The sequence below is a fragment of the Balaenoptera acutorostrata genome, chromosome 3, assembly GCF_949987535.1.
Source record: "Balaenoptera acutorostrata chromosome 3, mBalAcu1.1, whole genome shotgun sequence".
Taxonomy (NCBI): domain Eukaryota; kingdom Metazoa; phylum Chordata; class Mammalia; order Artiodactyla; family Balaenopteridae; genus Balaenoptera; species Balaenoptera acutorostrata.
In genome coordinates, this window is record NC_080066.1 from 30,191,951 (window position 1) to 30,213,952 (window position 22,002).

A 22,002-nucleotide genomic window follows, 5' to 3' on the forward strand; every position below is an offset into this window, starting at 1 on the left:
TCTGGATTACTGCCTCCGGAATTGGCGGTTTCTGAGTCTGTCTCTGGCTGCCACCTTCTAGAGCGAGACAGGTCTCTGGCTAGGCAGCACGCACTCTTCCAAGGCATCTTATCTTCTTTATGGTGAAAGATGCTCCCACCCCCAGTATGGAATGGGGGGCAAGCGCGAGGTGAGTGCTAGCGGTGAGCATGCTCACCCGTGCGGGGGAGGGTGCACGTGCTCATCTTCCTGCAGAGCTTCTGAGCTAGACCGGCGCTCTGCAGAGCGGCCGTGCCCTCTCTCTCCACCTCCACCCACAGCGGGGGCAGAGCCGACCAGGGGGGATCTTGTCCAGTGCTCCCCATGTTGTGGTCCCGTCCTGCCAGGTCTGCACGTGCAGCCACTCAGGTGTATGAGTCCCAGCTGCAATGTGTGAGGACTGACCATTTACTTAAAAAGTTAGTTTTTGTCATCCGTTTTAAAGAAAGAAACCTTTTACGGGTCCTGGTCTGCATGAGCCAGGGTAGATGGAAGAGTGAGGGGGTTAAGACAACTTTCCACTGCTCCTTAGATTTCAGTGTAACATTTAATAAAGGAAATTAATTTTGTGAATAAAAATGAGTAGAATACACCAGAGAGAATTAAGCTTCAAGACTGAAAGGCCAATAAAAAAATGATCATTCAACTTAAGTTTTTATAAGAAAAGGATTTAGACTTAGATTCTTTTTTTTTTTTAATATCTTTATTGGAGTATAATTGCTTTACAATGGTGTGTTAGTTTCTGCTGTATAACAGAGTGAATCAGCTATACATATACATACATCCCCATATCTCCTCCCTCTTGCATCTCCCTCCCACCCTCCTTATCCCACCCCTCTGGGTGGACACAGAGCACTGAGCTGATCTCCCTGTGCTGTGCGGCTGCTTCCCACTAGCTAGCTATTTTACATTTGGTAGTGTATATATGTCCATGCCACTTTCTCACTTCATCCCAGCTCACCCTTCCCCCTCCCCGTGTCCTCAAGTCCATTCTCTATGTCTGCATCTTTATTCCTGTCCTGTCCGTAGGTTCTTCAGAACCTTTTTTTTTTTTTTTTTTTTTTTTTAGATTCCACATATATGTGTTAGCATACGGTATTTGTTTTTCTCTTTCTGACTTACTTCACTCTGTATGACAGTGTCTAGGTCCATCTACCTCACTACAGATAACTCAATTTCGTTTCTTTTTATGGCTGAGTAGTATTCCATTGTATATATGTGCCACATCTTCTTTATCCATTCATCTGTTGATGGACATTTAGGTTGCTTCCATTGGACTTAGATTCTTTCATTGTATCAGTAGAAGCAGGAGTCGGGAGGACTAGACAAGCTTTGAGAAGTCTCCTCCACTCCCACAGCCTCTTAAAGGATCATCCCCAGTGAGATGCCCATGTGGTCCCCACCCCCCCGCCAGGGAGCCCCTGGCAGCAGGGTGAGTCCCACATGGAGCCCTCCCCGGCTCACTGCCCAGTGTCATGCTTTCAGAGCGTCATGAACATGATGCACGTGATCAGCATCCCGTACTCGCTGATGAAGGTGAACCCGCTGTCCTGGATTCAGAAGGTCTGCCAGTACAAAGGTGCGTTGCTGAGGCTGCCCCTTTAATGTCACGCCATCCAGCGGCACAGGCGGTGACTCACTTCCCCCCTGCTTCTCCTTCAGCAAAAGTGGCCTGTGTCAAATCCAGGGACATGCACTGGGCATTGGTGGCGCACAGGGATCAGAGAGACATCAACCTCTCCTCTCTCCGGATGCTGATAGTGGCCGACGGCGCAAATCCCTGTAAGTGAAGGCACCAGGCAGGCAGGAGGGGGCCTCATTCTCCAGGTTTCATTCTCTGGGGTTTGATTTTTCCCTTTTCTAGTCTTTACCTTAGTGAAGAAGTGGTCTTAAGATAATAGCCAAACAGTATTACTTAGCGTAGCCTACGGGCACCAGGGCCTGAAGGTCCAGACACAGCCCTGGGGTTGAGTCCTAGCCCTTCCACTTCCTGATTCTGAAGAGAACATAACTTACTTGTTAAAATTCTTCTCCTTTTTTTAGCTGCAAGATGGTACCCAGTCATCAGATTTTATGAGGATTAAATGAAGCAATCCCTATGTACAGTTCCTTGGGATATAATAAGCGCTCAAGAAATATTAACTATTATTATTTTATGGTCCATAGTAGTTTTATTGATCAGGAAATTTGATTTGTCATTTTTAATGGAATTTTATTATCAAATCCTGTAGCAGAAATTACCTAGGTAAAATAAATTAGCAGTTCCACAGAATACTATTAATATACCTTGAGAAATATTTCAGTCAGTTGAAACAAAAACCCAGCTAGCTTGTTTTTTATGAGAAGAATATATAAGCGAGAAGCAAAGTGAATGAATGAACTGAATGAACAATGTATGTATGTTGTATATGTTGTATACAGAAACATACAATGTATGTTTCTGACCACATTTGTAAACTCTGCAGCATGTATATTTGGAAATTAAAGCAGTATATACTTTCTTAAAGAACGTCTGATATGCAAAAGTGGACTTGCAAACAGGTGATTTTGTATTAGTTTTATAAATGATTCTTCCATTTACAAAATAACTCCATAAATACACAGTTTTAGCTTTCTGTCTCTAAGTATGTTTTATTTCGTGTCACACCAGTGTGCTCTGTTGTAGCAGTGGATGACAGAGCTTTCGGTGCACAAAGTGCATGAGTTCTGCTCTTTTTACTGAAAGGTTGGGATTCGCAAAAATATTCATGAAAAGATTGCCCTTAAAAGAGACACCTTCTGATGCTTTTAGGAGTTTGTTAATGTGAAATGTTTAATACACAATTGGTTTTACCCATAACTCTGCAGAGTAATATGTCTTGCAGGAAGCAAGGTAAACTTGTATTAGGCACTAGTTAAGCTGTTAGGTTCCTAGTAATTATACCTTGATCTCATCACTCATATTAATATAGAGAAATGTTTTCTTCATTTAGTTGGGTTTAGATTTACTCATTTCTTGGAACATGCATGTTGAAAATGGTAGAACATGTCTCAGAAAAGTTACTAAAGTTAAGTTCTTCAGTCAGCAAAAAGGTTTTAAGTATAGAAGTTGCATTTTTTAAATTCTCGAGTTCTGTGTTTGAGAATAATATTATCTTTCATTGTAACACGAGTGATAAGTTATATATTAAATGAAGTATTTTTCCATGCTGCCTAACTCCACATGTGCCTAAATCCTAACTTCAAAAGCATTTTATATTATGGGATACTTTTAATTGTTCACATTGCTTCACCTGTCTGATTATCATCCCCCCTTTCCCTCTAGGGTCTATTTCTTCCTGTGACGCGTTTCTCAACGTCTTCCAAAGTAAAGGTCTACGCCAGGAGGTCATCTGTCCGTGCGCCAGCTCACCAGAGGCTCTCACCGTGGCCATCAGGAGGTACTGCTGTGTTAACGCAAGTGGGCAGCCTGGGGAGGGGTCTCATTCAGCAGCTAACAGAGACCCGGAGCCATCGCAGTTCATCTTAGTGTGATAATAAAAACAGGACCCAGCTTTTCCAGATGAGGTTTTACTCTTGTGTATTCTAGAATGGATTCTCTTAAATAGTCTAGATTCGTTAGTTAGAAACTCACTTTTCACTCTGGAGGTTCGCTGTAATTCCCGAGTGAGTGGAAGTCTGTCCACAGGCACGTTGAGCAGTGAACCTTGTCCTGGCAGGTTATGCACATTTTCATTTGCTTGTATTAGGCTCAGGTTTAACGTGAGGGTAGAACAGAGTAAATGTTGGATGAAACGAAATTTTTGTGGCCACCCCTGTGCCCTTGGACATGCGGGTTTTATGTCATCTTCATTTTCTGCAATACTGCACATACTGCACTTTAAAAACTGGTCTTCTGAGCTTTTGAGCAGCTCAGCAGCACATCAGAGGGCTCTGGGGCCTGGAGTCTCCTGCTGTGTGGGGCTGGGCTTCTGGGGCTCTTGCTAAGGCCAGCAAGCACAGTGAGTGCCCTTGGTCCTAGGTCACTCCTGCATCACTGCCTGCTTCAGAGCCATTGGGGCCTGTCAGGGACAGGCCGTGGTTACGGCTCATAAGAGCTCACCCTGCCCAGGGTGAGAAGGGCTAGAGCGGCCTGTCTGACCGTCAGCAGCTCCCAGTTATCCACACTAACCTGAGAAAGGAGGGTTTGCATCACCCAGACGTTTGCAGCCTATACATGACTAATTCGCCAACATCTTTGGGTTCTGTCTCTAAGTATGTTTTATTTCGTCTCACACCAGTGTGCTCTGTTGTAGCAGAGGATGACAGAGCTTTCGGTGCACAAAGTGCATGAATTCTCTTTTTACTGAAAGGTTGGGATTTGCAAAAATATTCATGAAAAGATTGCCCTTAAAAGAGACACCTTCAGATGCCTTTAGGAGTTTGTTAATGTGAAATTAACCAGGCCACCTGACTAACAGGTTGAGAAATTGAAAATCTTTGAAGTATCAGAGGCAACTTTTTTAAAATAAATAAATAAATAAATTTATTTATTTATTTATTTTTGGCTGCGTTGGGTCTTTGTTGTTGCGCGCAGACTTTCTCTAGTTGCGGCGAGCAGGGGCTACTCTTCGGTGCAGTGCGTGGGCTTCTCATTTCAGTGGCTTCTTTTGTTGCGAAGCATGGGCTCTAGGAGCAAGGACTTCGGTAGTTGTGGAATGTGGGCTTGGCAGTTGTGGCATGCTGGCTCAGTAACTGTGGCTCGTGGGCTCTAGAGCGCAGGCTCAGTAGTTGTGGTGCACAGGCTTAGTTGCTCTGCGGCATGTGGGATCTTCCTGGACCAGGGCCCAAACCTGTGTCCCCTGCATTGGCAGGTGGATTCTTAACCACTGCGCAACCAGGGAAGTCCCCAGAAGCAACTTTTAATTTTGAGTGAAGCAGAAATTAAAAGTCTGTAACATAATTTAAATTGATGAGGAAATACGGCACCATTAACCAGAATCCAGTCTTCATTTTTTAAAGGATGGCATTGTCTTCCCCAAAAGAGAAGGTTTGCAACAAATAATCTTCTGACATTTATGTCCAACCTTGGAGTACAAAACACATCAGGATTGCAGTAGCAGATTTGCCATCACATTGTCCTGCAGAAATCAGTATTCAAGTATGTGTCTAATTTGACTCTAAGGGGGACTCAGCCTCCGGAAGCATGTTGGGGCCAGGAGTCCCAGTTTGAGCCCCGCCCGCTGGTGGCTGGCCACGCGATCCTGGGCACATTCCTTCTCTCCAGGGCCTCGGTTTCTTCCACCAAGAAACAAGGGGCTTGGACTCAGTAATCTCTCAATTTCCTTCTACCTGTAAATTTTTAAGATTCCACAGTTCTGTGAAATAGTACCATTGCCACAGATGATTCACAGAATGAATGATTCATTCATGTAGACTTGTTATGATCAAATGATTTGCTCATTTGCTTTTCCTAAAAGTGTATTCTCTGTGCCTTTAAGATATGTTGTATAGATTATGCCAGAGTTGATTGGCAGAGGGTGAAGGGATGAGCAAAGGAGGTTTTTTTTTGAAGATGACATGAAAAAAAATGGTATTTAATTTGTTCAAATTCAGATTTTTGTTGTTTGATTTACATTCTTATAAGGTACATAAGAACATACTCAATAGAGCTGACCATAACCTGCTACTCCATTGAGCTGTAGTCCCCAGCCAAGGCAATTTAGAAGTGCAGGCAAGACCTCATTTTAACACAGCCTCCTGACTGACGTCTGAGAATGTCATTAGAATTAAATGCCGCTTATTTAAATTTAAAAGTAGGACTTGAGAATTGGCGTTTCTTACAGCTTAGACAAAAAAAGAAAAAATGATGTTAATAGGCGCTGCCTCACATCTGACTCTTATATCTAGCTGATATAAGTGCAGTCCACGCTGTTAACAGTATATACAAAAAGCTTTCAAACTTGTAAAAACTATCTTCATATAGGAGTAACCATTTATAACATTGTATCAGTTATATTTTCCTAATAAGTTTTTTAACCTTTAAGTTATTTTTTAGGGACAGGGATACTCATAGGGAGGACAAATGAAGAAAAAGTAGGCTTCTTAGTTTCAAACGGTGGACAAGTGAATTATTCTTCTTACAGAAAAAAAAAGATCTTTTAAATCTTCTTCATGATCTTCCAGTTGTGGCTGCTGTTATTCAGTTTTTCAGGTTATGTGCCATTATCAAGAAGCCAATACTGTCAGCTCATTAGCATCAAATAAGCTAATAAATAGTTTGAGATCTCCATTAGTTTACGGAATGTTATCCCTGCCCTTCAGTAATAAATGATGTGCATGAATTGAATGAGACCCAACATCAGGTCTTATTTTCTTCAAATAAATTTTCTTCGTTAAGAGGACTTTATCTGTGGGCCAAAGTAATGAATGGAATTTTTATTGTCTAGTGGTAAAGCTCTTATTTTCAGAGAAAAAGTAAGATGCATATAATGAATGCACTTAAATGTAGTCAACCTAGAGCTTTAGTGCTAGAAGGATGTTCATCTGGTTTCATTTTATACATGAAGAAAAAGAGGTGCTTTTCTAGTCTAATAAATAGTTCCAAACAGACAAAATATAGACAATAGGAGATTCAGAGCTTTGGCAATTTGTGGTTTATATAAGCAGGGTATTGACAAGTTTCAGTAGAAAGCCCTCCAGAAAGCAAGGTAAACCTGAGGTCTTCAGCCTCTTCTCAGACCAGCACATGTGCCTCTGCTATGTGGATCAGCAGGCAGGAAGAAGCAAAGGATTTTTAATTGTTTCTTTAAACATGTTTAAAAATCTTTTATAAAAATCTTTCTTTAAAAAGATTAAAAGTTTATTAGCAAAACTAGGCAAATTAGCCAGGAAATAAACCCATGCACCTTTGGTCAATTAATCTATGACAGAGGAAGCAAGCATATACAATGGAGAAAAGACAGTCTCTTCAATAAGTGGTGCGGGGAAAACTGGACAGCTACATGTAGAAGAATGAAATTAGAACATTCTCTAACACCATATACAAAAATAAACTCAAAATGGATTAAAGACCTAAATGTAAGACCAGATACTATAAAACTCCTAGAGGAAAACATGGGTAGAACATTCTTTGATATAAATTGCAGCAATATCTTTTTGGATCTGTCTCCTAGAATAATGGAAATAGAAACAAAAATAAGCAAATGGGACCTAATTAAACTTAAAAGCTTTGGCACAGCAAAGGAAGCCATAAACAAGACAAAAAGACAACCTACTGACTGGGAGAAAATATTTGCAAATGATGCAACCGACAAGGGATTAATTTCCAAAATAAACAAACATCTCATACAGCTCAATATCAAAAAAATGAACAACCCAATCAAAAAATGGGCAGAAGACCTAAATAGACACTTCTCCGAAGAAGGCATACAGATGGCCAACAGGCACGTGAAAAGATGCTCAACATCGCTAATTATTAGAGAATGCAAACCAAAACTACAAGGAAGTATCACCTCATACTGGTCAGAATGACCATCATCAAAAAGTCTACAAATAATAAATGCTGGAGAGAGTGTGGAGAAAAGGTAACCCTCCTACACTGTTGCTGGGAATGTAAATTCGTGCAGCCACTCTGGAGAACAGTATGGAGGTTCCTTAGGAAACTAAAAATAGAATTAATCCCACTCCTGGACATATATCTGGAAAAGACAGAAACTCTTAACTTGAAAAGATTCATGCACCCCAATGTTCATTGCAGCACTATTTATAATAACCAAGACATGAAAGCAGCCTAAGTGTCCATTGACAGATGAATGGATAAAGAAGATGTGGTACATATATACAGTGGAATACTACTCGACCATAAAAAAAGAATGAAGTAATGCCATTTGCAGCAACACGGATGGACCTAGAGATTATCATACTAAGTGGAGTAAGTCAGAGAAAGACAAATATCATATGATATCACTTATATGTGGAATCTTTAAAAATGATAAAAATGAACTTACTTACAAAACAGAAACAGACTCACAGACATAGAAAACAAATTTACTGTTACCAAAGGGGAAGGGGGTGGGGGAGGGATAAATCAGGATTTGGAGATTAACAGATACACACTACATAAAATAAACAGCAAAACCTACTGTATAGCACAGGGAACTATATTCAGTATCTTGTAATAACCTAAAATGGAAAAGAATCTGGAAAAGAATAAGGGTGTGTGTGTGTGTGTGTGTCTGTATTTATATCTCTGAATCACTTTGCTGTACACCGGAAACTAACACGATATTGTAAATCAACTATACGTCAATAAAAAAAAAGAAAAAAATCCAGATTTCTAAAGCAGAGACATTGAGTTGTGATCACTCACTTCATAAAAAGGATTATTCACTTTTGGGGAGACATACCAGCATTCTTTCCAACTTTGTTTCTTTTTAATTTGAAGGTCCAGTTGGCTTTATTAAGCAATTCATGAATTGGGCTGCATCCCATCTAGCAAGTGGAAAGACGCTCCTAGGGGTTGTACAAAATGGAAGGTTTCTGTAGGCAGGAGGTGGGTAGGGTAAGAAGGTATTAGCAAAAGAAGGAATTGTTTCAGTGTGGTATGTTTCGTTCCTTTCTCCTTATTCTCCTGTCTGTTACAGGTTTTTGGTTTGTGGTTGCCATGAGGTTCATATATTTCAACCTGTGTATATATGCATCTGTTTTAAGTTGATGGTCACTTAAGTTTGAGCACATTCTAAAAGCACTCCATTTTTACTCGCCCCCATTTTGTTTTTGATGTCATATTTTACATTTTTTTAATTTTTAGTGTTGCTGAACTATTTATTGTGGATGTAGATGATTTTACTACTTTTGTCTTTGAATCTTCCTACTACCTTCACAGGTGGTTGATCCATTACCTTTGCTGTATGTTTGCCTTTACCAATGAGATTTTTCCTTTCATAATTTTTTGTTTCTAGTTAGCTTTGTGGGTACAGTCTTCTTGGTTCTGAGTATTTCCTTTTAGCACTCAGAATATATCTTGCCAGACCCCTGGGCTGCAGAGTTTCTGCTGACAAGTCAGCTGATAGTCTATATGGGTTCCCGTGCATGTAAATAGTTGCTTTTCTGTTTCTGATTTTAAGATTCTCTCTTTATCTTTAACCTTTGCCATTTTAATTATAATGTGTCTTGATGTGGGTCTCTTTGAATTCATCTTGACACCCTCTGTGCTTCCTGGACTAGGATGTCTGTTTCCTTTCCCAAATTAGGGAAGTTCTCATCCATTATTTCTTCAGCTAGGTTTTCTGTCTCTTCTCCTTCTGGGACCCCATAGTGTGAATGTTCATGTGCTTGATGTTGTCCCAGAGGCCCCTTAAACCATCTTCATGTTTTTTCTTTCTTTTTTCTTTTTGCTGTTCCTATCGGATGATTTCTACTACCCAGTTTTCCAGATGACTGATCCATTCTTCATCCTCTGGTCTGCTTTTGGGTCCCTCTAGTGTTTTTTTGATTTCTGTTATTTTTCAGTTCTGTTTGGTTCTTTTTATATTTTCTGTGTCCTTATCGAAATTCCCACTGAGTTCCTCCATTCTTCTCCTGAGTTTAGTGAGCATCTTCATGACCATTAGGTTGAGCTCTGTCTGGTAAGTTGCTTATCTCTGCTTCATGTAGTTCTTTTTCTGAGGTTTTGTCTTGTTCTTTTGTGGCTTTGGCCAGGTGATGTGTCCTAGAGGTGCCCTGTGGTTCTGGAGACCCGGCGCCTGCAGGCAGCACACATCTGCCTGGAGTGCCTCAGGAAGTGGTACTTCACTTCGCTGCCGTAAAATGAACAGAGCATCACTGATGACCGGCCCAAAACAGCCGGCAAATTCCCACATGCAGAGATTCTCACAGTGGTTAATACTCCAATGTGCTACCCGCCAACCCATTTTGGTTTTTGTTGTGACTTGAAATGACAAACTTCATGCTCACCATATCCAATAGGAGAGAGGTCCTAGGGGCAGAGTTCAGGGTGCATTTCAATGCCAGCAAGTGCTTGCCAGGTGTTCGCCGTGGTGTTGTTTACCTTGAGTTTGTCCAGAACTGTGTACATTTGAAAGAGTGCTTTTCAGTCTTCTCATCTTGATTTTCACAACCACCTTATCTGATAGAAAAGGCAGATTGTAGACTTACTTTCTAATGGACCAGTTAGCCTCTGAGACACTCTGGTTCTTCACTTGTAAATGAGGCCGTGGATACCTGTGCCTCCTACCTGTGTCTGACACACCAGGCCCTGGTGCCCACACCCACGTCTGCTCCAGGCTGTGTGTAACCACTGTCCCTCCTGCTGCTCCCACTGCCCGCCCCCCCAAGGCTTCACATCTGTCCACTGTCCATGAGAAGTTCAGGTTAGACCCAGGGGCATGCAAAGACAGAGGGCTGGTCTTCATCTTTTAGATCTTGGCCACTGTTTGTGGACTCAGTTCTCCTTTCACATGGGAAGGAGAGTGGGGGACAGAGTGGTCACGATTTTTAGTTTAAGCATCCACCCCCGTGATCATCCTCTCTTACTTACCATTCAGTGGAGCCATGTGTAAACATACCCCACACCTCCCTCCGGCCTCCAGCCTTGTTCTCACATCCCATCTGATTCACCAGGGAACATCCAAGCCCAGCTGTTTCTCCTGCCTCCTCATGGGGGTTCCCAGCCTTCTTTCTGCCTGCTCTCCTTCCTGACCAGAGCCTGCAGGAACCACAAGGCCATGCAGTCTGGCCACACCCCCTCTTGGCCCCTTCTCCCACTGCCCCATCCTCCCTCCCCGCAACCAGACCTCCTGGTCTCTGCTGCCCGCTCTACCTGGTGTGCCCCAGGGTAGCGTGGCCAGAGCTCTGTCTTTGCTCACCTCGGCGAGGCCTGCCCTGACCACCCCCCCAAGAGTGAACACGCCCCTCCCATGCTTGTGTGACTCATTGTGATGCCCTCTCTCAGCATTTGCCACTTTCTCATGCGCTGTGTGATCTACTGGTGTATTATTGTTTATTCTCTGTCTCTGTCTGGTTAATAGTTGGTGCTTAGTATATTATTTTGTTAATAGATGAATGAAAGAAAAATTAAAAATATGTAAAGTGAGAAGTAAAAGTCCCTTGCCAGACACTTACGATGACCCTTCATAATTTACCAGCAGCAAGTGCTGTGAAGAGTTGAGCCTTTTCCCGCATGTCTGTGTACAGGATGTGCACACCCACCTAATCAGGAAAATGCTACCTTGCAGTTTTACCTGATAGTAGTCATGTGGGGTTTTGTTTGCTTTCATTTTACTTGATGATCTAGGTGCAGCTAATAGCCTAAAGTTACGGTATCATAATCTGGTCTCCTGAGAAAACAGCACCAGCAGAAAGCTGTGTCCTTACCCTCCACGGCCGCCATGAGGCTGGTCATGAGAAAGGCTGAGACGAGGGAGGAAGGGGGGGAGGAGGGGAAAGGAGTGGGAGAAAGAAGGAGGAAGTTGAGGGGGAGAGGAGGAGGGAGAGAGATGGGGAGAAGGCGTGGACGCAGGTGGGGTCTGAGCAGCAGTCTGAGGCTGTCAGGGTGATGTTCTAATGGCAGGGAAAGAAGGGGCTTCATCCGTTCCACAGGAGCAAGCTCTGGACCCCAGAGTTTGTGCAGGAAACTTGCTTCTGCCCAGGCTCCCCAGAGCCATGTGTGGTCTTTATGTGTTGCATGCACAGCCGTGGAGAGTCAGGAGTTGAGTAGAACACAGACATAAATAAACATAGGAGGACATGGGTTCTGCCATCTCACTTTCTGCACTGAGCACATACGGTAAAATCGCCCCCGGCCCACGTGCACAGCTCTCAGGCTCCAGTCATCTGACTTCCACAGCCCCTCCCCAGAGCAGCCCGCCCTGGTTGGCTGGGGTGTCTTCTCAGACCACCAGTTTTGTGATTGGCGTCTCTCAGGTTCCTGAGTAAACCGAGGGACAGGGATGAAAAGATGAAAAAAAGGTACAATTTTAGTCTTCTAAGTAGAAATAGGAATAATGGTGTGATCAAAATTTAAATAGCCCCCTGGTCGCTTCTTGTTTCATGTTCCATTCCCTCGCCTTGATCATGTTTCTCAGTCTCACCGAGATGGTTGTCATCTTTTTATCTCGTTATTATGCACGTGCTGCATGTTGGAGCTACTGAGTGCTGGTTGTGCAGAGCATGGCCTCTGCACCCGGCTGTTGCTCTCAGGCTCTGCGTGGAGGTGAAGCGGGTGACAAGGGCTCTGTTTCAGGGGTGACTATCTTTAGGAGAAAAACACATGCTAGACTCCTGTTTAGAACCTGTTTGTTTCATTGCCCTTGTTTCTTACGTGCTTACATCATTTTCAAGCAAACTTGATGAAAACACTCACACTTACATTTTTGTGAACGTCCTCCTCTGCGGGCTGTTCTCTGTGACCTGTGAATAGAGGGCAGATTCGCCGTTCCTGGTGTTCATGTACACGACTGTGTCTACAGAAAGGTTGGAAAAAGTCTTGCTTTTGGAAAATAAGCCTGTGTGTTTACACCCATTTTGTAATACTTTGTGCTTATTTTCTTCCTAAAACTTGAAGTGAACTTTCCACACATAAGAAGTCAGAGGCCAGGTTATTAAGTAAAAATAGCTTTGATCCATTCTATTCAAGCCGTTTTGACTCGGGGTCCAGGAGGCCTAGTCATTGCTCCTGTGCATTTTGGTGTGAGGACAAAACGGACGCTGTCTTAAGTGTTATAAAGTCAGCATGGGAAGCATTGCAGTCCTCACTCTGTCTGCTACTCAAAGGATGATCTTTAAAGGAAAAAGGAAAAAAACAAAACATGAGTGGCAGGCTGCCACGTCACCCTATTTTGTTGCTGATCCCTTCACTCAGACGGGGTTGGGGGCTGATGTTTTCCTTTGCGCTGTCATCTGAGCATTTGTGTCCTGTGCTTGAATAACCTTCCCAGGACAGGTTGTTCTGCCCCGCGTTGAAGAAGAGATTGAACTTGCGGTAAGGAGCTGGGAGCAGATGATTGCCCGCCTGGCTTTTATCCACTTAAGTAGAAAATGACACTCAGTTGTTGCCTATGGTCCTCAGGGAAGAAAAATTGCAGATGCATCTCCACTGCTCAGATTTACAGGGCCTTGGCCCTTCTGAACACGTATCACTCTGTGATTCTCTTCTGTTACAATGTTTGTAAATCTGCAAGCTGAGTTGTTATAAGAGAGCTGCATAGGCAGTCGGTGGGTTTGGGTGGAAGCCCGCAGTGCCGTGCAGGGCCAGCCTTCTCGAGCTGGTCTGAGCTGGTCCTGCCAGAGTGGACGCCGGGCCTGGTGGGTTGGTGCCCGAGGCCATGGCCATTAAGTATCTTGATGTCACTCTTCTTGAAGACAGCGGAACACCTCTCACCTACATGAAAGGGAATGTGGAAGGCTCTGGGGTGCACAGAGATCATGGTCATCTTAGGCCTCCAGCTTGAAAACGGGCAGGACGTGCAGGTGCCCTGGAGAGCTGGCAACAGGAGCCCGGCTGAGGTCTGGGCCCCCAGGTGTGCTGCCCAGGCTATGTCTGACACCAAGACTCGCCCCGTCAGCGTTCCCCTCAGGAAGGATGCTTCCCAGGAGGAAACAAAGGTCAGCCCAGGAAATGAGTGGGGCTTATGCAGGATGTTTGAGTCAGAGAACTTGATGGAACAAGGACAGGAGACGTACCTGTCTTCACATGTGTCCGTCTTGGTGAGTGTCCGTCGCCATGCATGTCTGAGTGCACGTGTGTCTGTCTTCATGCATATGTTGTCTTCCTGTGTGCCTGAATTTACATGTGTTTGTCTTCCTGTGTGCCCTTGCTCACGCGTATCTAAAGTGCCCACCTGCACACGTGTCCACCGGGTGATGACCAGAAGCCACGCTTCTCTCTGAAGTCTGCCCTGGCTTCCTGTGGGAGGCTTATTTTTACCCAGGTATTTAATCTGCTTCCATCTTTTTAAAATTGTCATCGTCCAGGTAAATGTTTTGTATTTTCTTTTTCTCTGAAGATTAGTTGTAGAATAAAAACTATTGGAGAAATATGGATTTGTGATGCCTAAACTCATCAGTACAATTACAAAACTGGGGGGTTTCTCCTTGGTCACTGTCTGATTATGTCTCTGTCTCTAGAATATAGATGATAGAGTCTATTTTTTAAAATCTACATTGTGATAATGTTGATTGAACTAAAAAAAAACTTTATGTAGCCCTTTTAACTGCAAGGTATTATTTCAATACCTTGACACTTTGGTGATAAAAAGGTAATAATTATATAACACAGTAATTAAAACAGTAATTCCAAAGAATGATGAAGATACCCCCTTGCCACCATAAATATTTTCCACTTTGAAAACATCTAACCCAGAAATTAGAAAGCTGGTCAAAAACCACGGGCAAAGACACCAAACATGGCACTGTACTCAGCATATAGCACCCATCTGACACTGAAATTTGATGGTTTCTGACAGGGGCAAACCAACCAGTGATCCAGAGTGAAAAAACAGTTAACACAGCCTATGAATTGAAGTGGGGTTTTCAAGAATTTTTTTTTTTTTAGTTTATTTTTGGCTGTGTTGGGTCTTAGTTTCTGTGCGAAGGCTTTCTCTAGTTGCGGCAAGTGGGGGCCACTCTTCATCGCGGTGCGCGGGCCTCTCACCGTCGCGGCCTCTCTTGTTGTGGAGCACAGGCTCCAGACGCTCAGGCTCAGTAACTGTGGCTCACGGGCCCAGTTGCTCCGCGGCATGTGGGATCTTCCCAGACCAGGGCTCGAACCCGTGTGCCTTGCATTGGCAGGCAGATTCTCAACCACTGCGCCACCAGGGAAGCCCTCAAGAATGTTTTTGACTGCCCAAAAAAGTCAGAGTTTGGAGAGCCATAATCTTATTTTTAAAACACAAGAAGATAAAAAATGTGTTGTTTGTCATTTTATCTAAAAATTTAGATAAAATTTTAAAACTTCTCAAACACGAAATAGTTTGGAGATGATAATCATCTAAATTAAAATGACTTAATGAAGTAGCAGTAAAGAGCAGAGTAACCGTGTTATCTTGTCTTGACCACGTGTGTTTGAGTCTGTTCTGCTGTGTTTGGTGTTTGACTGAATTGCACACAGAAGTTTGCTTTGGTGGAGACTGAGATGCACAGAGAGTGGACTCTGGGAAGCAGCCTCCTGGACTTGCAGGCTGTTTCCCTGCTGGTTCTGACTGATTGCCCTCTGACGTGGAAAAGTAGCCAGGACAAATGGAAAACACAGCTTGTAAACAATTTGTATGGTGTGATCCCTTTTCTGGCTGGGAGAAAATTAAGCCTCTCTAAATAATATATTTAGCAGGAAAAAAATCTGATAACTGCATACTTACTGGGTAGGTGAGGATGTGATATAGGGAAAACGTTCCTTTCTATGTTATATAGCTCTTAAAATGGGTTGTTTTTTTTTTTAATGCTTTCATCAGAGAAAAGGGAGAACATTACATTAAAGTAACTCATAACTTGGGGAGTACTGTGTTTCAACCTTGTATCTTTGTTGTCCTGCCTGTCCGAGGGCCTGGAGGATGGCGGTGGCACTAAAGAGGTGTAGTTACCCTGTTGAATCCTGGCAGCGGAAATACTCGTAACCCTTGTTGCTGACTTGACCCCACTTACTTGGCATCGATGCACATTTGAGTCTCACCAGCTGTTTGCAAACTGCTGATGTGTTCATTGCGTGTATAGGAGCTCTTTCTTCAGGCGTTGGCAGAAGCATGATCAGCTCAAGGCACATCGAGCGTGTTACAGAGGCTGGAAATGGCATGACAAGTGGACAGTGGGTGCAAACTGCCCGACTGAAGGCCATCCCCGTCAGCTCGTTCTTTGCGAGGCTGAGCGCTGAGCTGACTCCCCTCTTCCTTGGCTTCAGCTTGGTCTTTTCCCCTTTCGCCACCACAGCAGTGTCGGCCGTTCCTAGCTGTGTGCTTTCTCAGAGTGTGAAGACCAGTTCTGCATAGTCCTGAGATGGCCGGGACGATTCCTCCTGTAATTCGTGTTCTCTGTGAGACACAAGCACACCGTTCACCTTGGAATTGAACCTGAAAGTTGACACACGGGTCTGTGGCTCTCTTGGCCATTATTTAATCTACTGTTTTTGATCATGAAAGTGGATGTTCTGAAATTCCTAGGAATTTTGCTTGTTGGGATTGGTTTTTCCTCCCTCACCTAGTTTATCTCCTTGGACTTTTTATTTCCTAGGAAGGTGTTAATGGAGAAAAAGATCATCTGACTTGGTTAATAATCCTGGAAATACAAATTGAAACAACAATGAGGAATGCATTTTACTCACCATATTGGGAACAGTTATAAGGTTGGTGATCAGTGTCGGCACGAGTGTGTGGAAACGGGTAAGGTTGAGGGCAGCTTAGCACCGAGGTGGAAGGCACGGGTGTTCTGAAGCCATTCTGAGCATGCTGCCTGGTCAGCCCCACCGCTGTTGCCTTGGCGATGCCCTTCCTGCCTTTGAGTGGGGGACAGTTGTGTCTGTCCCACAGGGTCGCTGTAAAGAGATTAGTTAACACTCGTAACACTCGTAAACATCCACGGTGCAATAGACATGTCTAGTGAGTGAAAAAGTAATGATACTCATCCACTCTTAGTGGGATTGCAAAATGACCTAATCTTTTGGGAAGGTATTTAGGCTTTATTAAAATTTTAAATGTATATGCTCTTTAACTCCTCCTTCCCCTTTCTAGATATGTGTCTTACAGAAATATTTCCAAATGCATACAAATGAAATGAAATAAAATAAACATATATTCATATTACTGAACACCATCTAATAATTAAAACAAGTCAATTCATTGGTGTGTCCAGTACGCATACTATATATGTTCACATGCACACACTCCTGTGGGAAGATCTGCAAGGTATTTGGTGACAAAAGCAAGTTGCAGAAGAATGTGCATGTTGCGGTCCTGCTTCTCTGTGGATGTAAATACATTTGTGTATGCACGTATTTTATAGGTAAATGGGTATTAAAGAGGCTGGAACTTCATATTTAGTGTGGGTAGTGGCTGCCTAGGGGAGGGAGTGGGTCTGGAGGGGCTGGAGGATAAGCAGGGTCTTTCGCCTTTTGCTGTGTGTTCTTGTACAGTGCTTGCTTTGTCCATCCGAAGGGTGTGCTCACATGTTACTCATATTGCTGTTTTAAAAGTTCACGAAAAGAAAACTTCCAGTGATCTAAAAAGTGCTTGGTCTTCTAGGCCAGAGGCAGGGAAAGTGTTGGGAAAGGAGACAGGATGGTTGGGCAGGGGCTCTGCTGTGGGTCTGAATCCCCCCAAGCCCCACCACTCACACAGGCAACTAAGTTCGCATTTCTGTGCCTTGGTTTTCTAATCTGTGAAATGGGAGAATAGTAGTGCCTATGCAGGTTCGTGGTAGTGAGTAAGTCAGTGTGTAAAGGGCTCAGGACTGTTCCGGCACATGAAACACCAACTGAGCACAACTCTCCCATCAGGAGGGAGGGGCTGTCGGCAAGCAGGTCCTGAAGAGAGGTTGTGGGACAGAACAGGGAATGCAGTTGTCTGAGTGAGCGGGGCAACGAGGCCAAGTACTGTGCCTAGGAATTCAGGTGCTTCTGTTCTGCCTTCTTGCATGTGTTTTGCAAATCTGCCAAGGGAGAACCCAGGTGTCTGAGTGTCTCTGACTAGCAGGGGACTCTAATAAATATAAATACACAGCGTAGGTTATGGTAATGCCAGATTAGTGCCATCAGTTTACATTTTAGGTGAGTAAACTCAGTCTTCCATAACTACCATTTTACAGATGTAATTGAAAATTTCCGGTAGCAAATGGAGTTCATGATTTTAAGGTATTTAAATATTGATTCTTACTGTTATTAAACGTAGGAAAGTGAATCTCGTAACTAAGACAAACTGTACACTCTTGGGTCGTAAAGGAACTTCTCCCTCTGGCTTCTCGTGTGCAGTACTTGCCGGTCACCACAGATCAGTTCTTCAATCTTCCCGTACTTGGGATATGTCTGGGCTGGTCCAGCATTTTGCTTTCATGTGGCTTTTTAAAACGAAAACAGGCGCACTTTTTTTTTTGTTTAACATCTTTATTGGAGTATAATTGCTTTACAATGGTGTGTTAGTTTCTGCTGTGTAACAAAGTGAATCAGCTATACATAATACATATATCCCCATACCTCCTCCCTCTGCGTCTCCCTCCCACCCTCCCTATCCCACCCCTCTAGGTGGTCACAAAGCACTGAGCTGATCTCCCTGTGCTATGCGGTTGCTTCCCAAAAGCTATTTTACATTTGGTAGTGTATATATGTCCATGCCGCTCTCTCACTTCGTCCCAGCTTACCCTTCCCCCTCCCCGTGTCCTCAGGTCCATTCTCTACGTCTGCATCTTTATTCCTGTCCTTCTCCTACGTTCTTCAGAACCCTTTTTTTTTTTTTAGATTCCATATATATGTGTTAGCATAGGGTATTTGTTTTTCTCTTTCTGACTTATTTCACTCTAGGTCCATCCACCTTACTACAAATAACTCAATTTCGTTTCTTTTTATGGCATAGTAATATTCTGTTGTATACATGTGCCACATCTTCTTTATCCATTCATCTGTGGATGGACCCTTAGGTTGCTTCCCTGCCCTGGCTATTGTAAATAGAGCTGCAGTGAACATTGTGGTACATGACTCTTTTTGAATTATGGTTTTCTCAGGATATATGCCCAGTAGTGGGATTGCTGGGTCGAATGGTAGTTTTATTTTTAGTTTTTTAAGGAACCTCCATACTGTTCTCCATAGTGGCTGTATCAATTTACATTCCCACCAACAGTGCAAGAGGGTTCCCTTTTCTCCACACCCTCTCCAGCATTTATTGTTTGTAGATTTTTTGATGATGGCCATTCTGACTGGTGTAAGGTGATGCCTCATTGTAGTTTTGATTTGCATTTCTCTAATGATTAGTGATGTTGAGCATCCTTTCATGTGTCTCTGTATATCTTCTTTGGAGAAATGTCTATTTAGGTCTTCTGCCCATTTTTGGATTGGGTTGTTTGTTATTTTGATATTGAGCTGCATGAGCTGCTTGTAAATTTTGGAGATTAATCCTTTGTCAGTTGCTTCGTTTGCAAATATTTTCTCCCATTCTGAGGGTTGTCTTTTCGTCTTGTTTATGTTTTCCTTTGCTGTGCAAAAGCTTTTAAGTTTCATTAGGTCCCCTTTGTTTATTTTTGTTTTTTTTTTTTTAATTTTATTTATTTATTTATGGCTTTGTTGGGTCTTCGTTTCTGTGCGAGGGCTTCCTCTAGTTGTGGCAAGTGGGGGCCACTCTTCATCGCGGTGCACGGGCCTCTCACTATCGCGGCCTCTCTTGTTGCGGAGCACAGGCTCCGGATGCGCAGGCTCAGTAATTGTGGCTCACGGGCCTAGTTGCTCCGCGGCATGTGGGATCTTCCCAGACCAGGGCTCGAACCCGTGTCCCCTGCATTGGTAGGCAGATTCTCAACCACTGCGCCACCAGGGAAGCCCTATTTTTGTTTTTATTCCATTTCTCTAGGAGGTGGGTCAAAAAGGATCTTGCTGTGATTTATGTCATAGAGTGTTCTGCCTATGTTTTCCTCTAAGAGTTTTACAGTGTCTGGCCTTACATTTAGGTCTTTAATCCATTTGGAGTTTATTTTTGTGTGTGGTGTTAGGGAGTGTTCTAATTTCATTCTTTTACATGTAGCTGTCCAGTTTTTCCAGCACCACTTATTGAAGAGGCTGTCTTTTCTCCATTGTATATTCTTGCCTCCTTTATCAAAGATAAGGTGACCCTATGTGCGTGGGTTTATCTCTGGGCTTTCTATCCTGTTCCATTGATCTGTATTTCTGTTTTTGTGCCAGTACCATACTCTCTTGATTACTGTAGCTTTGTAGTATAGTCTGAAGTCAGGGAGCCTGATTCCTCCAGGTCCGTTTTTCTTTCTCAAGATTGCTTTGGCTATTTGAGGTCTTTTGTGTTTCCATACAAATTGTGAAATTTTTTGTTCTAGTTCTGTGAAAAATGCCATTGGTAGTTTGATAGGGATTGCATTAAATCTGTAGATTGCTTTGGGTAGTATAGTCATTTTCACAGTGTTGATTCTTCCAATCCAAGAACATGGTATCTCTCTCCATCTGTTTGTGTCATCTTTACTTTCTTTCATCAGTGTCTTATAGTTTTCTGCATACAGGTCTTTTGTCTCCTTAGGTAGGTTTATTCCTAGGTATTTTATTCTCTTTGTTACAGTGGTAAATGGGAGTGTTGCCTTAATTTTTCTTTCAGAATTTTCATCATTAGTGTATAGGAATGCAAGAGATTTCTGTGCATTAATTTTGTATCCTGCTACTTTCCCAAATTCATTGATTAGCTCTAGTAGTTTTCTGGTAGCATCTTTAGGATTCTCTATGTATAGTATCATGTCATCTGCAAACAGTGACAGCTTAACTTCTTCTTTCCCAATTTGGATTCCTTTTATTTCTTTTTCTTCTCTGATTGCTGTGGCTAAAATTTAGTAATAGTGGTGAGAGTGGACAAAATTAAGTAATAGTGGTGAGAGTGGACAACCTTGTTTTGTTCCTGATCTCAGAGGAAATGGTTTCAGTTTTTCAGCATTGAGAACGATGTTGGCTGTGGGTTTGTCATATATGGCCTTTATTATGTTGAGGTAAGTTCCCTCTATGCCTACTTTCTGGAGGGTTTTTATCATAAACAGGTGTTGAATTTTGTCGAAAGCTTTCTCTGCATCGATTGAGATGATCATATGGTTTTTCTCCTTCAATTTGTTAATATGGTGTATCACATTGATTGATTTACATATATTGAAGAATCCTTGCATTCTTGGGATAAACCCCACTTGATCATGGTGTATGATCCTTTTAATGTGCTGTTGGATTCTGTTTGCTAGTATTTTGTTGTGGATTTTTGCATCTATGTTCAGTGATATTGACCTGTAGTTTTCTTTTTTTGTGACATCTTTGGTTTTGGTATCAGGGTGAGGGTGGCCTCATAGAATGAGTTTGGGAGTGTTCCTCCCTCTGCTGTATTTTGGAAGAGTTTGAGAAGGATAGGTGTTAGCTCTTCTCTAAATGTTTGATAGAATTCACCTGTGAAGCCATCTGGTCCTGGGCTTTTGTTTGTTGGAAGATTTTTAATCACAGTCTTAATTTCATTGCTTGTGATTGGTCTGTTTATATTTTCTATTTCTTCCTGGTTCAGTCTCGGAAGGTTGTGCTTTTCTAAGAATTTGTCCATTTCTTCCAGGTTGTCCATTTTATTGGCATATAGTTGCTTGTAGTAATCTCTCATGATCCTTTGCATTTCTGCAGTGTCAGTTGTTACTTCTCCTTTTTCATTTCTAATTCTATTGATTTGAGTCTTCTCCCTTTTTTTCTTGATGAGTCTGGCTAATGGTTTATCAATTTTGTTTATCTTCTCAAACAACCAGCTTTTAGTTTTATTGATGTTTGCTGTTGTTTGCTTCATTTCTTTTTCATTTATTTCTGATCTGATCTTTATGATTTCTTTCCTTCTGCTAACTTTGGGGGTTTTTGTTCTTCTTTCTCTAATTGCTTTAGGTGTAAGGTTAGGTTGTTTATTTGAGATGTAGCAGGTGCAGTTATTTATTTATTTATTTATTTATTTATTTATTGGCTCTGTTGGATCTTCGTTGCTGCGCGCGGGCTTTCTCTAGTTGTGGCGAGCGGGGGCTACTCTTCATTGCAGTGTGCAGGCTTCTCATTGCGGTGGCTTGTCTTGTTGCAGAGCATGGGCTCTAGGCGCACGGGCTTCGGTAGTTGTGGCTCACGGGCTCTAGAGCGCAGGCTCAGTAGCTGTGGCACACGGGCTTAGTTGCTCCACGGCATGTGGGATCTTCCCAGACCAGGGCTCGAACCCATGTCCCCTGCATTGGCAGGCAGATTCTTAACCACTGCGCCACCAGGGAAGTCCTAAAACAGGCACACTTTTAAATTATATTACTTAGCTGGAGAATTCATTTGCTAGGGCTGTTATAACAAAGTAC

The 22,002-nt window shown here is 42.8% G+C and overlaps 1 protein-coding gene across 5 annotated transcripts in view; it reads left to right on the forward strand.

The window, feature by feature from the left end:
• DIP2C (disco interacting protein 2 homolog C) overlaps nt 1–22,002 on the forward strand; it is a 378,709-nt gene that overhangs the window by 274,123 nt on the left and 82,584 nt on the right. For all 5 annotated transcript variants that reach the window (XM_057542779.1, XM_057542780.1, XM_057542781.1 and 2 more), the window contains 3 exons: nt 1,504–1,597; nt 1,681–1,800; nt 3,323–3,437. In XM_057542779.1, coding sequence (XP_057398762.1) covers nt 1,504–1,597; nt 1,681–1,800; nt 3,323–3,437 — 329 coding nt within the window. The remainder of the gene's footprint in view (nt 1–1,503; nt 1,598–1,680; nt 1,801–3,322; nt 3,438–22,002) is intronic.